The sequence below is a fragment of the Colletotrichum godetiae genome (assembly GCF_030913485.1).
Source record: "Colletotrichum godetiae strain CBS 193.32 chromosome Unknown BDP55scaffold_22, whole genome shotgun sequence".
Classification (NCBI taxonomy): domain Eukaryota; kingdom Fungi; phylum Ascomycota; class Sordariomycetes; order Glomerellales; family Glomerellaceae; genus Colletotrichum; species Colletotrichum godetiae.
The window spans coordinates 615,205-630,843 of record NW_026851270.1 but is presented as its reverse complement, the minus strand read 5'-3'; the positions used below and the strand labels follow the sequence as shown (position 1 = coordinate 630,843).

At 54.6% G+C, this 15,639-nt stretch overlaps 3 protein-coding genes across 3 annotated transcripts; 1 reads left to right on the top strand and 2 right to left on the bottom strand.

The window, feature by feature from the left end:
• Nucleotides 1-3,181: 3,181 nt before the first annotated feature.
• BDP55DRAFT_632476 (fungal-specific transcription factor domain-containing protein) lies at nt 3,182-5,887 on the top strand (the record flags this gene model as incomplete). Its single annotated transcript, XM_060572431.1, has 4 exons — nt 3,182-3,294; nt 3,495-4,664; nt 4,779-5,031; nt 5,207-5,887. The coding sequence occupies 4 exons, from the start codon at nt 3,182-3,184 to the stop codon at nt 5,885-5,887; spliced, it is 2,217 nt and encodes a 738-aa protein (XP_060429315.1).
• A 70-nt stretch (nt 5,888-5,957) lies between these two features.
• BDP55DRAFT_665108 (L-ornithine 5-monooxygenase) lies at nt 5,958-8,032 on the bottom strand. The gene is made up of 2 exons (XM_060575013.1): nt 6,450-8,032; nt 5,958-6,352 (listed from the first exon to the last, which is right to left on the bottom strand). The coding sequence occupies exons 1-2, from the start codon at nt 8,004-8,006 to the stop codon at nt 6,254-6,256; spliced, it is 1,656 nt and encodes a 551-aa protein (XP_060429314.1). The 5' UTR covers nt 8,007-8,032; the 3' UTR covers nt 5,958-6,253.
• Nucleotides 8,033-10,830: 2,798 nt separating this feature from the next.
• On the bottom strand, nt 10,831-13,556 carry BDP55DRAFT_632474 (uncharacterized protein; the record flags this gene model as incomplete). Its single annotated transcript, XM_060572430.1, has 10 exons — nt 10,831-11,229; nt 11,316-11,334; nt 11,469-11,477; nt 11,523-11,535; nt 11,637-11,919; nt 12,188-12,270; nt 12,350-12,389; nt 12,428-12,532; nt 12,636-12,783; nt 13,159-13,556. 10 exons carry the CDS (start codon nt 13,554-13,556, stop codon nt 10,831-10,833), a joined length of 1,497 nt encoding a protein of 498 aa, XP_060429313.1.
• Between the last annotated feature and the right edge of the window lie 2,083 nt (nt 13,557-15,639).

Genomic DNA, 15,639 nt, shown 5'->3' with positions numbered 1-15,639 from the left:
CCGTAATCAAAATCGCTGACAATTTTGTGATACTGGGTGAGTTGATCGTCTCGAAGCTGGCGAAGGGGGCAGATCAGCGACTATGGGAGAGGATCAGTGAGTGAGGCAGCCGTCGAAGGCAAATACCGCCGGTAAAAGGCCATGGAACAGACCGAGTTATTTGTACGTAATATGCGAGAGAAAGCCTTCATGTCAGTGTCAGTGACACCCCTCTCTCGAAATGTCGGGTTCATCCCGAAGACCAGAAGAGTTCGAAGACCGGAGCTTGCTCCGCACATGATCAATTTTCCAAAGTTTCTGTCAATCAGGGTGTTATCAGGACCCCGGAGAACGTGATTACATATTTTAGCAAGGCTTTTGAGCCTGTCGGTGTCGGGCGAGACCGAACCAGGATCATGAGCAACCACGGAAAAGGATTCTCTGGCTGGCGGTACGAAAGATAAGCTCTCACGACACTCACCGAACAGGAGCTAGTGCTAAACAAGGCCAAGGGAACAAAAGAGCAATATCAAGTGGCGTTTGACTTGCGCTTGCCTGAGTACAGGGACAAGCATCTGGAGACAGCGCGCGAAGAAGGCGTGGGCGCCCGTTAGTCGCGATGGTAGTCATCGGCGCTGCAGGATGGCCGACGGCAACTCTGTCGCAGGGAGGCATCGCAAACCAACAGGCTGTTCCCTTGGGACTTAAGTTGTCTACGAGGGTGCTCGAAAAAAAGGGAGGATATGCTACACGAGCTCGTTGGGGTATTCTCAACGACCTTCCTGCTGGCTGAAAGTCGTCTTCGTCGATCTGTGGGTTATGTGGGATAAGTCTAATGAAGTTTAAATCACGAGACTTTAAGCGACGATGTGAATCATGTGGCTCAAGAAGAAGTGCCTAATAGGCAAAGAAATGGCATGAGTGGCTGGCGGGGGAAATACCTTGGGTGCTTTGTGAGGTATGAGAGGCGCAAACTTCTCCGGGCGAGTGCCACGCGAAGACCACAGGGATGAAGCGCCAAGACGAGCCGTTCCGCAGTGAGCGAATGCCCCGGCGCGTGAACCAACTTGGGGACAGCTGTGCGCCTAACTTGTAATCAGTTAAGCTGTACGCCAATTTGTGCATATTTCTTTCCATTCATTGCGAGCCGTGTGAGACCAAATAAGTGAGACTGGCCGGTATGAAATAGTTGCAGCGACAATCTTCGCGGTGTGCCGGGGGCTTAGTGGGCATATTTCTCCACCGATCCGAAAGCAATCGGCCGAGGCCACGATTGTGCAGGTTGGACGTCTCTGACAGGTCAATTAAGTGGTCTATCCGTGCCTAAGCGAGCATTCCTGGCAAGTTTGTCGGGGTATGGTAGCCGCTGAGCATCTGCAGGTGCATGTTTTTGTGAGGCAGGGTATGGGACGTGGATACGACGGGTATGTAGATGAGATGTGAGATGATTAAAATGAATATTTTGGATGCGTACATGGTGAAGAAACCTGGATGAAAATGGAGATGAGGAACTGACGAGAGTTGATTTGACCATCGGCGAAGAAGTGCCCCAAGCTCATCCCGCCTCCCGTCTCCCGCCTCCCGCGTGGGCCGTGAAACGAGTCGATGGCAACGTAAGACGGGACGTTAGTGGCGCCCTCTTGAGCCGTTTCTGGGGCTTCCGATCCATGTCACTGGCGGTTGAAGTCGGGGGTACCCTACCGAACAGTGAATGGTTGGGGCCATTACTGCGTAGAATCTACTTTTGCAGGCTGAGCTACACGGGAGTGATTAGCAATCTGCGTAGTGCGTTAGCAAGGCAAGGTAAGGCTTGGGCATGAAATGCCCTCTTCTGTCGAGGCAGGGCAAGCTAAGGCCCCGGGTACGTTAGACACACAGCCTGGGCCGTTCGTCAGGGGGTCGAATCAATGATCAACGGTCCCCGAATCCTTGGGGGTCGAAACATGACCGGGGAGGAGGAAGAGGAAGAGGAGGAGGAGAAAAGAGGAGGGGAAGAGATGCTCCGTCAACGCGCTCGTGTGCCGCATTGCAATCACTTGTGACTAGATTTGTGATTCAAGCAGGGAGGCTTGCAGGTCTGTAGTAGCGCACCTCACAGCAACATTCGAGGGGCCGACAGAGAATGCCTTTCTTTGCAGCATTTTTCTGCTTCATTCCGACGGATCCCCGGATTGCGTGTGAGCGCAAGTGAGCATGAGCATGAGCATGAGAGTGAGAGTAACAGTGAGGATGAGCAAGTGTGCAAGTGAATAAGTGAGTAAGTATGCCTAGGAAGGAAGGCAGCTGAAGGTACCTACTCCGTACGCCGTTCCTCAATAATTAATTACCCGCCAGGTTGGTTTGGTCGGTGTTTGCTTGACCTTCCATGACCTGGTCGGGTAGGCACGCACCCGCGCACCTCGCACCTTGGTGTGCTTAGGACCTTGAAGCTCCAATGGCGCTGGGAAAGATGCTGTTAAGGATGTGGGCATCGTCACATGTAAATGACTAACACGGAGCCACTTCCGGCCCCCAAAATACCACGCCCCCCTCCCCTCCACCTCCTCAGGTTCCTTCTCCCTTCCCGGACCACCACTGGACCCTTTCCCTCGTCTCGCGACTAGAACGGTTGTTCAAAAATCTCCATTCTCCACGCCATGTCCATCTCAACATCCTTCCGGGACATCTTCCCAGCGAGCAAATCTGACGTTCCACACATCAATCGGAATCAACAGCCTCTGATCGCCAACCTGTGTATGAAAGAGATCCCCAAGGACCAAAAGCTGTCGACATAGCGCCTTGACCTTCACCCGCAAATACACTTCGGATACAGCCGCCCACTATCAACGATCTAGTACGCATACCACAGCCCAATAAGTCTCACCCCATCCAAGCGTCACTCCCTTCTCCTACGGAGTACGAGGCCCTGGTGTCCATTGTCCAATCCCACCGGAAGTCTCGAACACGGGCGGGACACATCCGCCGCTGTCTGGCTACCGATTTCCGGGGTACACTGAGCCACCAACCGGTCCAGATCCATTGCCGCCTCCGTCACCGTCACCGACGACAAGCTTGCCCTTCACCCTTGCCCGACGGCCACACCTCACCAGAACCACACCGGACCGCGACAACTTACTTCGCACATTCCATCTCTCATCTTCGACTCCGTGCGTGAGTTCCGGCGGAGCGGTGACATGCGGCCTCACTATCCCGCAGAACCAGGATGCAGCAGCAGCAGCCAGAACACACCCAAAACTCCAGCCGTGCATCTCGCTTGCCTGTCAACCCGCGACGGCACAAGGTAGCACCAGAGCAGCGGAAGCGTGTCGCAACAGCGTAAGTTGACTTTGGAATCTCCAATCTCTTCGCAATCTATCCTTCATCTATTTTGATCGCTATCTACCTTGGTACTCGCGGGTGCCTGTCCTATTTGTCTGCCTTCCCCTTTTGTAGCATCGCTCACCTGGCATGGATGATGACGATAAACTCCTCGCTGTTTCATGTTTTACGCTCAACATACTGAATCACTTCTATAGGTGCAACAGCTGCAATGTCCGGCGCATCAAATGTTCCGGTGAGAGACCGTGCCGCCAATGCCGCAGCTCATCAAGAGAATGCCAGTACCCCACTATCATCGAGAAAGTTTCCGTCGCCCGGAACGAGCTAGATGATCTGAGGAGGAAGCTTGAGATTGCCGAACGGGCTCTGCAAATTGCCGTACCCGACGACGTCGCAAGACAATTACTACTGCAACACGATGTCGACCTAAAAGGGTCTCGTGCCGGATCAGCTCCGTCTATCACACCCCCAGAGCCGCATGATTCTTACGGGGAAGTGAGTAATGAGATTGTTGCCGAGACCACCAACGGACGCACACTGCTCGATCAGGATGGAAGACTCCGTTTCCTTGGCGAGACCTCTGGTGCAACATTCCTTGATTATCTCAAAGAATTCATGTCCACCGTGCTCCCACTTGCATTCAATCCGCAGTGGCTATCACCTACACCAACCAGCGGTTTAACATTTCTTTCTTCCCTTGGAAGTTATCAAACATATGATTCTCGTCCCATAGAAATCGAGTCGAGCGTCGACCCTCTCGCACTACCTTCCCCGGACGAAATGAGAACTATGTCTAACAACCTCAGCTACTTCATCCAAGACGGCAGCGGCAGCTTCCCATGCGGCGGCATCTATTGGTGGGGCGATCTCAGCATGAGCAAATTGCCCAACGCGAATGTCGAGGTGTTTCCACCCGGGACCTCTCAACAAGCTCAACAGGTCGTCTCCGACACTAATCGTCACCTTGCATTTTACCATATCGCCTTTGCCGTTGCATGTCAGGCGAATACCACGGCGAATTCGATGCCAGTCCCAAAAGACCTGAGCCAAAGTTACTTCGCCCGCGCTCGCCTGCTTCTAGGCAACCCTCTTGATATTACCCGATATACCATCAGTGACGTTGCCGTCCTAGCACTGATGGGCTTCTACCTCATTGAGATGAACCGCCGCGACGCAGCCTATGTCTACGTCAGCAATGCTATGCATATATCCATTATGCACGGCGCTCACCGTGGCTGGGTTAACGAGCAAGGCAAACGTGTTTTTTGGACTCTTTATATCCTCGATCGTTGGTTGAGTTGTCTCATGGGCCGTCCACCCATTATCATGGACGATGCTATCCGGCTACCACTGCCTTGTGATGAGTTGTAAGTTCTCCCCCTCCCAACCCCTGGCATCCTCCCCGACGGAGACCTCCGATGACGGATTCCTGTCAGAGTAACAACACACTCATCTAACACAATCTCCAACCCCCCGTGCAGTTCAGGGTCTTTGCCCCCTGCAGCCGGCCTTCGAGCCCACGTTGAGCTGGCCCGCATTTCGGGCCACATCGTCTGCAACACGTATAGAGTCGCCCCCTGGGATCACGGTCCCGGGGGTGCGGCGCGGCATATCGACCGAGCGCTGCAGTTGCTCGGGAGCTGGCAGTCATCACTACCACCTACCCTGCAAATGTCTATATCCCATCCAAGTAACGATCCCTCGTGCTGTCTCCTGCATATGGCACACAACCAGGTAAGCTTGTTTGGCCCTGCCGCCTTCCTCCCCCTCCCTGCCTTGATCCTCCGAATAAGGATGGAATTATACGTTCCCCCCCCTCTTTCCGCTTCACGATACCCCTCTCCCAATCTGGAAACCGAGAAGACAATCGTAACCCCGTACTGACTCCAAACCTTCCCGGAACCTGCAGCTTCTGATCCTTGTCGTCCGCCCCATCTTCTTCGCTGCTGTCAAAAAGACGTTTGCCGAGCGCTACATCACCTCAGAGCGCCGTTGGGAATTCTCGCACCACGCAGACCGCATAAGCTCCTGCTCCAAGGCGGCGCATGGAAACTTGTACCTCGCCCGTTGGATGATGAGTCTCAACGGTGGCACTCGCAAGTTCTTGCAAGCGGGGTTGCACTACGTATTCAATGCCGCCATCATTCTTATGCTAGAAGAACTTCTCGTCTTCTCGCCGGCCGCGGAGCCCGAAGACGTCAACGTCAACTTCGCCATCGGCATTTTCGAAGAAGAGGCCAAGACGGAAAGCAATTACGCTCGCGATTGTGCCACCGTTCTAAAAGACCTCAAGTCTATAGTTCAGCGTTTGCGACTGGACAGCCAAACTGTCTATACCGCCCGCACTGGTGGTGTCAGCGGAGGTCCTTCAACCCCTGGCTTGACGCCGGACGATGTGACGAACGCTAGCAGCAGCATCAACACGCCGTCCACCACATATTCTCAACAACCTCAACATCAAACCTTCCCGCCCGGGCCAAGTCAGGTGCTGTATCCCATGACTACAGAGAATGGCGCGATATATGACGAACTCATGACGTGGGTTGAACACAACGACGCACAACTGTACAGTAATAACTATTCCATATAAGCCATCATATAAAGCAAGAACCAAACATTTCGGAAACCTAAAAAATCGGTTCGATCACGGAGCTCAGTAATGTCTCAAGAGAAAAAAGGTGAAGCTTTATTGAACCAGGAATAATGAAAATCATTGAAAAAATAGATAAAAACTCCGCGCCATGTCTTATTTTAGTTTTTCAACTCAAATTCCGAAGAAGTGTTGAAAGAACCCGCCCAAGGGCACATACATAAAGGGATGCCGTCAGTTACACATTTCCCATGCCAATGACTAATCCAAAAGAGACTCGCGGAATGTCTTTCCCATCCCTTTCTCTCTGTCTCTCTCTCTCACTCTCTCTCTCTCTCTCTAATAAGAATAAAGTCGTAAAATTGTCTAGTTGGAAACGGTCTTGGCCCTCGGGGTAGAGGGGAAGATGGAGTTGACAACCTCGGCCGATCTGACGGCAAGAATTGACAAAAGGGTATCACTCAGCTGTTGAAGAAGGTCTCATCAGTCACAATGTCTTGCGTGGTGTGGTGTGGTGTAGTGGGGTAATGAGGGAAAAATGAAATGGCGGGGTTCAACTTACTCCGTGGGTCGCTTCGCAGCATCCCTGCAAGAAAACACCAGCCTCGGGCGCCACAGCGCCAGGGGCATAACGCACACGGTAGTCGCGTCCAACCTCGAGCTTCCTTGATCCAGAGGTAGCATCAGGGCCAGCGATTTCCCATCCGTCGACGATCTCACGCTCACTGGCGTTGGCAGCAGGGGCGACTTCGGGGAGGAGGTTCCAGCTGTCGCGGAGCATGTCGATGTGGGCGTTGCGCTGGTAGCCAGTCGCCGCGACAATCAGGTCGACGTCGAGGACCTCGTCACCGGGCAGCTGGTTGACGAAGCCATCCTCGAGGCTGTCGCCGGCGGCGTCCTCGAGGCGGCGGACGTGGATCTGCAGGCGGTCGGTCTCCTTGCTCTCGGTAACCTGGGTGATGTCGCGGCCGAACAGCATGCGGTGGGGCCACTTGCGTTCGTCGTAGCCGAGGGTGCGCTTCTGGTGGTACAGCATCTCATACAGGGCGTCGATGAGCTGAAGTCTCACGACACCGTAGTTGGTCGCCTTGGCCTCCTTGATGAGGGAGCGGCGGTAGCTCTGGGACTTGGGGTACAGCTCGTCGACGTACGAGGGGTTGAAGATGGAGTTGACAAACGGCGAGTCGTCAGCGGGCTTGAGGAACTCGGAGCGCATCACCATCCACGTCTTGGCGTTGGGGTACGCGCGCTGGACGTCGCGGAAGATCTCGGCAGCAGACTGGCCGGCACCGATGACGGCGACTCTGTAGGGTCTCGAGTTGTCCTTGAGGAGCTGGGGCACGAGCTGGGCATACTGGGAGGAGTGGATGATCTTGGGGTGGTTGGCAGGCATGACCTTGGGGATGCGCGGCTGGCCGCCGTTGGCGATCAGCACGTTGCGGGTCTGATAGGAGCTGACCTGGCCGGTCTTGACGTTGCGAGACTTGACGGTCCAGGTCTTGATGCTGCCGGCAGTCTGAGGGTCGGGGGAGACGGAGACGACCTCACGGCCGTACTCAACAACGTCGTCAAAGTGGCGAGCACACCAGCGCAGGTAGTCCTCGTACTCGGCGCGGGCGGGTAGGAATGTGTCCAAGTTGGTGAACTCAACCAGGCGGTCGTTGCTGTGGAGATAGTTGAGGAAGGTGAACTGGGAGCGAGGGTTGCGCAGGGAGGCCATATCCTTGATGAAGGAGATCTGCATGCGGGCGCCGGAAAGGAGCATGCCCGGGTGCCATGCGAAGGCCGGCTGCTTCTCGAGGAACAGCACCTTGGCGGCGGCTGAGCCGGGGGCAAGCTGGCGGCCGGCCTCCTGGAAGTCGTGCATGGAGACGGCAACAGACAAACTAGCGGGGCCGAAGCCAACGCAGATAAGGTCGTGGATTTCGCTGTGGTCGGTGGGCTGGAGGTATTGGGACTTTTGGATGCGGGAGGCACCGTTCTGGTGGCCGTTCACGCCGTTGCCATTCTGGTAGGCGACTCCGTTGCCATTGGTGTAGCCATTGCCATTACCGTTGTAGGAGGAGAAGCCGCTGCCGGCATCGGAGCCGTTGGTCGGCGAGTCGCAGTGAGGAGACATGGTGATGGGTGGTGGGGGGGGGGGGGTTGGAATTACGTGGTTTGGTGTAAGTGTGCGTGAGCTGAGTATATAGACAAGTCGCAAAGAGCGGCTAGGGGTATTATTTGACGAGCGAATGGATCGATCAATGTGCCAGTGACAATGCAACTGGACGGGAAGAGCAGGGGCTTTAAAACCATCAGCTTCACGACCTTTAAAATCTCACTCTCTCGGAAGAGTGGGAGCACATCAACTGACCTTGAGGGCGTTACTTTTCGATTTTGAGACGGTTTGAACAAGAGCCCGGTGTAAAAGTGGGATGCGGGTGCGAAACTGCGCGGGGTATTTTTGGGTGTGGTTAGAACTTTTTTTTCCTGGTCTAATGCCGGCTTTTTCCTTGTGATTGATCCAAGGTGGTCTCAAGCCACACTATTCGTCATCGACTCTCAAAGAGTGGCGTATCTGGTTGAAGCCTTTGGGTATAATGAAGATGGGCCACCGGTTGAATGGGCGGTTGAGGGAAGGCTTGAGGAGAGAAGTGGGAGCTGGTGAAGAAGAATCAAGAGACGCTTTGGCAAGAGAGGAGGGGCATCGAGGGGCTAATATGTAAAACGAGCAGACGTTGATGGATGCCCGCGTCCCATTGAGGCGGCGTGATCGACCGACAAGTTCGAAGCTGGACCGTTGGACCCTCGCCTCGGAGCTCACGAACGAGCAGATGGAGACTGGGACTGGGTAGGGGTATCTGTACTCTGTACAAGTTGTTTGGTTACACGCCCCAGAGGCTGGGGACTAGACGTATTTGGAGGAGCCTACTCAAATTGCAACATTCGGTTCTTCGCGCGAATGGGGCAACGTCGATGCCGCGATCCTGTCATTCTGCCGGAGAAGGCCTGTATAGGACATAACCCTGGCTCATCTCTCTTGGGAGAAGAGCTGCGCAGAATGCCGTGGGTAGTGACGGTAGTATAGGTTACTGTAGGTATTGGCGTACTTGGTGGGCGCAAAGAGTGAAGCGCCAGCTCGGCTCAAACCAAGAAGCCATCCACAACGGACGCCTTTCCACATCCAGGGGTTGGGGCCAGGGACAGAGTCGCAACGGGCTGACTCCAGAGATGGGCTCGCTAGTAAGGAATGCCCTGGGAGGGCCTGGGTCCTGGGTCTTGGTCTGGGTCTCGCAGACTGGAACCCATGCCAAGTTCATGTCCATGGTACATGGTGTAAGTGGTCCTTTGGAGAATGGAGGAACTTCTTGAGTGGGTGAGTGGATGATGGGCGCGATGAAGGGTTGTCTGTACGAGGCATGTGCACACAGACAAGAGTGGGAAATGCGCTTCGGTTGACGGAGAAGATTAAAGTAAGGTAGAAAGCAGCGCTGCATTGGCGATTGCACGAGGACGGAAAAAGCAATGAAGAACAGGACCACATAACCACCAAACGTCGAACCAATCCGTTCGAGATGGTGTCCAGCATCAGCGGCGGCGAGCGGCGGTCGCAGGCCTTGGCGTAGCTGGCTCGTTTGCATGTGCCGGGCCACAGAAGTGGAGCGGACGGGAGGGATGGACCGGAGGCACAGAAGCTAGAATGAAAATACCGAAGCGATTTGAAGGACCTGACGACGGGTTGAGCGTTAAAGCGAGCGCCTAGAGATGATGGACCGTAGACGACCGACGGACGAACAGTTTTCCCAACGCGGGGAGGACAACGACGTTGACTGGACCCTGGAAAGGCTCAGCTGATGCTTGTCCGACGCAATCAAGCTACCAATCGATGCTGCTCTTCAGTCCGATTTCAACCGTGATTCCCGTGCCTAGGACTTTTGCGAATCCTCGCCTTGCCATGAAACTTGTCTGTTCGTCTCGTAGTGTCTCTCTTGTCATGATGCTATCTCGAATCTTGATAGGTCTAGCACCGGGGTGCTTCACACCAGTAAAAGCAACTGGCTTGCTCGGGCACTGGCCGTTGAGACTAGAAGCCGCCGGAGAAGGGCGATGACATCGAGGCGTGGTTTGAAGAAACTTCACGGGCGTGGCAGCCGTGCTACGTGCAGCAGACCAGGCCAAAGCCGTCGGTTTACGAGAAACTTGTCGGCGACGCTTTCCCAGATGATGCAGATCGATGGTGCCAGGAGGACCCACTCCAAATTGGTCGCGATGCAGAAATCGGACGGGGGACCTACACTAATAGACGCAGGAGAGACGAAGATGTGGGAAGCGAAGGGGACGACGAGAAAAAAAATAACACGTTAGCGAACAGGGAGGGAGGGGTGAGACGATGACAGGTCAAGAGAGAATGAAAAAATCGATGATGAACAGTTTGCACGACCAAGTGGAGTCGGGGGAGGGGTCATGATGCGATTTCGGGGTTATCTTCGGATCTGATAAGATCAAATCTCTCAGATTCCTCCTTCCTTCCTTCGGTCCAAGGCCGTCCCAGGTAGGAGGGAAGGAGGCTAAGAACGGGCCTACGCCGCCTACCTGACGTCGCGAACCTACCTTCCCTGCCTTCCCTACCTCCATAGGTAGTACCTACTTGTCTTTTTTAGCTGTGTGCCTCAGGTACGGCCCGAGTACCTACGTATTCGTACAAACCACACCTGGTTTTTTTTCTTTCTTTTTGGGAAGCATTTACGTGTACTTTGCCTACCTCCTGCCCTACCTGCCTGTCCTTCCCCTCCTTGAATTGAGGCAAAACAATGGAAACTCATGCACCGGTGGAGGCTGCTTCTCTTGGGGATGAAAAAGGAAAGGGCAAGTAGCTTTAGGCGGCCGAAGGTCACGGGCGACTCTGTCAGTTTCAACAATCCACAGCAAGAACGGTAGGTACTGTTGACAAAAGTACCTACCTACCTCTTCTTTGGCGATTCAATGTCTTGCTCGTCAACTTGATTGTGACACAGGGCTGCGGCGCGTCTGTCGAACACGTCTCGAAGCTCAAAAAGAAGGGGGCCAAGATGCAGGTTGCGTCGCAGATGGTCACCAAGAGTCTTGACGGGTTGTAGAATGTGGAAAGACCGGGGCATTTGCGATCCAATGCGCGTTGTGGAGGCGGCAGGATCACCAAGAAACATGAGTCGGGCGATTGAGATGGTGCAAAGCTTTGCTCCGAGAGCGGGCAGTGAGACCAGGGGTTCACGAGAAGACCTCGGGATTGAGGTTCCAAGGTGTGCCACCGCGAGGCCTTGAGGGGGTGTGTCGACATCAACCCCGAGTACTGGAGATTCGTGCTTGTACAGAGTACGAGACTATCTAGAATGCATCCATAAGCCCATTGCGTAGTATTGAGAGAGGACCTTGCCTTAGCGCAGAGGGTGAATGAATGAATACTCACACGCGCAGTAGTGTGAGCCCTGGCATCATGCAGAATGAGGTACTTTGCCTCCCTTCCAAGACGCACTTGGTGATGGATCTAATCTGACAAGATGTGGAAAGAATCCGTTGCAGTACGTACCGCTCCTGGAGCTATCCATGCTGCCTACCTTACCTTAGGTACCTAGGTGCACAGTAAAGTAAGGTAACTTGCCATCACTACTATTACCTTAACTTGAAGACTTGATTTTGAGGGAGACAGCCACCCACAGCACTATAGTAGCTACTATGCTAGAGGACTATCAATTTGCCTCATTCGGGTGTAATGCAGTGCACTACTTACCTTTTTGCATGGGTAAGCGAAGAGGGAACGCGAGAGTCTGTCCCGGTGTATCACGAAGAATGCGGGCTGGAGACCGGAGTTGAGGCGGAGGATAGGCAGCCCAGAGCAACCAGATTTGCAGGCGACAAACGTGGGCAATGGGTATATGGGGAAACAAACACTGGAGGTTCCTCGCAAGAGCCCCCCGGATCCATTGGTGAGCGTGGAGGTGATTCATGGTTTCGCAGCGGACTGGAGGTGTATTAGATTTGTGGCTCGATGTGCGAACGAGACGCACAGAGAACTGAAAAATTCCAGAGTAACGAGAAAAAAAAAAGCGAATGGCTGAGAGCAGTCAACCGAGGATATGTCGCTCGTCGGAGTTTGCGGCAGTGGGGTTTTTAGCCTGGCAAGCCTGGGGCCAGTGGGTGGGTGTGCTAAATGTGGTTGTGTGGTTTTGGTGGTTTTGCGGGAATTTTGGGCGCCGTTGGCATCATTTTGCCCGAGTTATCTGATGATCTGATTATCTAAATCTGATAAGATCCGGGTCTAATTAGGTAAGGCGTACGTACCTGCTGTATTGGGCCCAGTGACGATGCCACGATGGCCCCCGTCCAACCCTCGATGAAGCCCTGGTCTGACGAGGCTTTTTTCCCTGTCAAGACGGGGATTCAATAGCCACCCATGGATGAGGAATCCGTGAAATCCATGGCCTCTCTTAGCGTCAAACTCACCACGCATCCACTGGCGATCATCCACAGCCTTTTTCTGCATCTGTGAGTGGTAAAATAGGCACGGTATCCGTCCACTACCTGGTATGTATCCGTAAGGTAGGTGGTGACAACGGTAAGAAGCGACGCAGGGAGGGGATTGCCGATGGAAGCGGGCAGACAGTCAAGCAGGCAGGGGAAAGGCACCTGAAGAAAAATTCGACATGCGGCATGGGCATAAGGTGGACGTTGGCACGCTGGAACTAAGGTACCTTACCTGTGCACACGTACCTTAACTTGGGTACGTTACCTCACTTCCATTGTAGGAGGTATTCGTACCACGAAGCAGGTGCACACTGCCCTGGACTTGGACCCGGCAGGACTGAGGTGCAGTTGGCTGCAAATGGGAAAGTGCCGTCGGGCCAAACGAGAACCCGACAACAAGCAGGAGCACACCTCTGGGACAAGAGCAGAAGCAGGAGCAGGAGCGCTCGCCGAACCCGATGGAAGGCACCACCTCAAGTCACACTGTCACTCCGAACTCGTCTGAACCAGGCAAGAACCGAAGCGTCAAGACAGGGAAGGTGGGAAAATCTCTTCACATGGATTCCCACCCGCCCGCTTGCCGACAAGTCGCACACAGCATGCAGGCTTCAGCATGCCTGGAATCCTGCACGCCTTTCTGTGTGTTGCGGAGTGTTCGTACGGATACCTCCAGCCTAACGGAACATCTCGCACGCACATTGCATAACCGGCTTTGCACTTACTCATTGCCAGAAGTATTCCTCGTTTCCACCCGTCGCTAGTACTCCGTATCTACGGTTCACTCAGACCCGACTCTCGTCTTGCCCTTGCTGTAGGAATACATGCCCGCCCTCCTTTCAACGTTCGCGGAATACCAAAGGTTCAACCCCAAGTCTATAACACCATCACCACTGACTGCCGACCAACAACCACCGAATACGGCCCAATCCCGCCGTCCCTCTCGCAGTCTTATACCAAGACCGAGAATACCATCCAGCCTATACCCGAGTAGGTAGTCGACCTGGATTTCGTTTCCGCCGTGTCCTACGGCATCCATCCACCCATCCACCCACATTTTCTCTTCGATGGACCCGTTCGATCCATCCACCACGACGCGCTGGCGACATCCACCGACATCATTCAAGCGTCCATCCCATCCTATCCCATCCCTAGTCATCCACCATCCCATAGCTCGCCGAGTCGCCATGTTTCCGAAGGAGGGGATACGACGGGTATCGGGGCATCGCCGCCGGGACCTGGAGGCTGGACGCCCACCGCGCTGTAGAATCCATAATGCAAACAGCTTTCTTTGACGTCTAGCCGGGTCTTCTTGAGTCCTGCTCCTGGAACCTGAATCCCAACCACTGCCTCGACATTCCCAAGCTCGGCATGCTGACCACCGCCAGTCACTAACCACACTTACTAGACTACCTCACCCTGTCCTCAGCATCCATAGACGTGTACTCACTTCAGCGGTAGCCTCATTCGACCCCCTCGTAGGCCTTCGATGCAGTATCTCCTTCCATCTAGTCCGGTATTCTATGGCACTGGCCGTTCTCTTCTGCTGCTGAATTACGTACTGCCTTCGACTCAGTCAACCCCCACATCTGGGCCACACTGCGCGTCTTTGGCTCTTACAACGATACATCGCCCCTCCACGTATGTAGACGGGCCGGAGAGGTGACACGACCGCAGCGGCGCAGACCTGTGAAAGACTGACAGTAACCCCACGGCCAAACGGCGACTCTTTCTCCATTGGCTTCTCTCCCTGGCGCCTATGTTTGGCAAGGATGCTTCTCCAGAACCCATCCGTCGTATCCAGATATCGATACGCATACATGCTAGGCGACTATTGCAGCTTGCTGCTCCGTCTCGCCTGCGCGCGCACATGGAACCTAGTCAACATACGCTTCCTGATCACAATACATACCAACCCGCCGGCTCGTGCCTACCTGTGGATACCACACCAGACGAAGCGACAGACGAAGCGATCCAGATAAAACCGCCATGTGCGGGCGAGATCTAACCAGCCAGATGCCTTCTTCCCACCACCACCTTGTCATCTTGGCCAGTTACCAGTGACATGGTGGTTGAGTGGTTCTCCAAAAGAGCCCCGCGCTGTCGTCCTCCGTACCGCCCTCTTCATGACCTCCCGAGGCAAGTGCCCGGAGAGTTTGCCGCTTATAGGAACCGTTTTCCGGCAGTCAGACGAGATCGGCCAGCAGCCGCGAACATGGCCGAGCATCGACGCGGATCATGGCGTGGCGCCAGGGGGAAAATGGCCTGTTCTGGATGCGCCGTCAGATCTCGCGCCATGCTTGTGCATCTCTGCAAAACCCCAGGACATGTTTAATTCGAGCCTGTCGTGCCTTCTTCCGACGCTGGAAGTTCTATAGCAGGTTGTTAGCTGCGGAGCGTGAGACATGAGCAGACACAAACGTCGAGGATTCGACGTCTTTTACGGGAGACGGCCGGCGGCCGGCCAAGCTCGAAACCGGTTTTCCCCGCCAGAACCAGCGCCTCGGACACGGCGACATCGCTCCCCCTTGATTCAAATACGGACGGGGATGCATGTCGAACAACGGGCTTCGTGGTGCACAGCAGCTGTCAAGAGCTTTGCCTAACCACAAGATCGGATAAGGCTGCCGGCCATCGGCATGCCGTGCAGGCTAGCCACTGCAGCGGTAGTCGTGTCTGCAGACTTCCGGTCTTACGTTACACATCCGAGTAAACGCCGCCCAGGCTGAGGCAGCTAGAGAGCACTGAACGGGCCGTCGAAGCTTATTTCACAGCGAAGAGCGGCGTTTCGCCCTCGGGCAACGCGGCGAGCTCTATTATGCTATGACGCTGTAAGCGCCGGAAATGCCCCCGGCATCTGGGTCCTCCCTTCCAGTGGAACGGATGGCCGATGCCTGGCCTCAGAACCTGCCCACGCTGCCGCGAACCTGGAAACAGGCGTGGGATGGCAGATCTCACAAGTCATAGCCATTCAAGCTTGTGGATGACTGGCCAGGAACTTGTGTGTAGGTCGCCCAAAACGACTAACACACCTGACGCCATCCCCCGTCAGCCACATCAGGATCCGCTCGAGATGGGCGGGCAGTCTCTTGGTCGTTCCCTTTGTGTGCTGCAAGCGCGGTAGCTTGTCTAGGTAGTCTACGCTTCTGATAAACCTCTTCAGCCAGCGGACACACACATACACGCACACACACCCATACGCATACGCGCCCGTACACACAAGGACAACCAGTGGTAGATCACCAACAATCCATTTCTTTATTCTGCAGCGC

Excerpts from the sequence above, each read along its gene's own strand:
- BDP55DRAFT_665108 (XM_060575013.1), bottom strand. The coding sequence starts at position 8,006 with ATGTCTCCTCACTGCGACTCGCCGACCAACGGCTCCGATGCCGGCAGC. Across the intron at positions 6,353-6,449 it reads GCTGCGAAGCGACCCACGGA|CTGAGTGATACCCTTTTGTC; the intron begins GTAAGTTGAACC and ends CTTCTTCAACAG.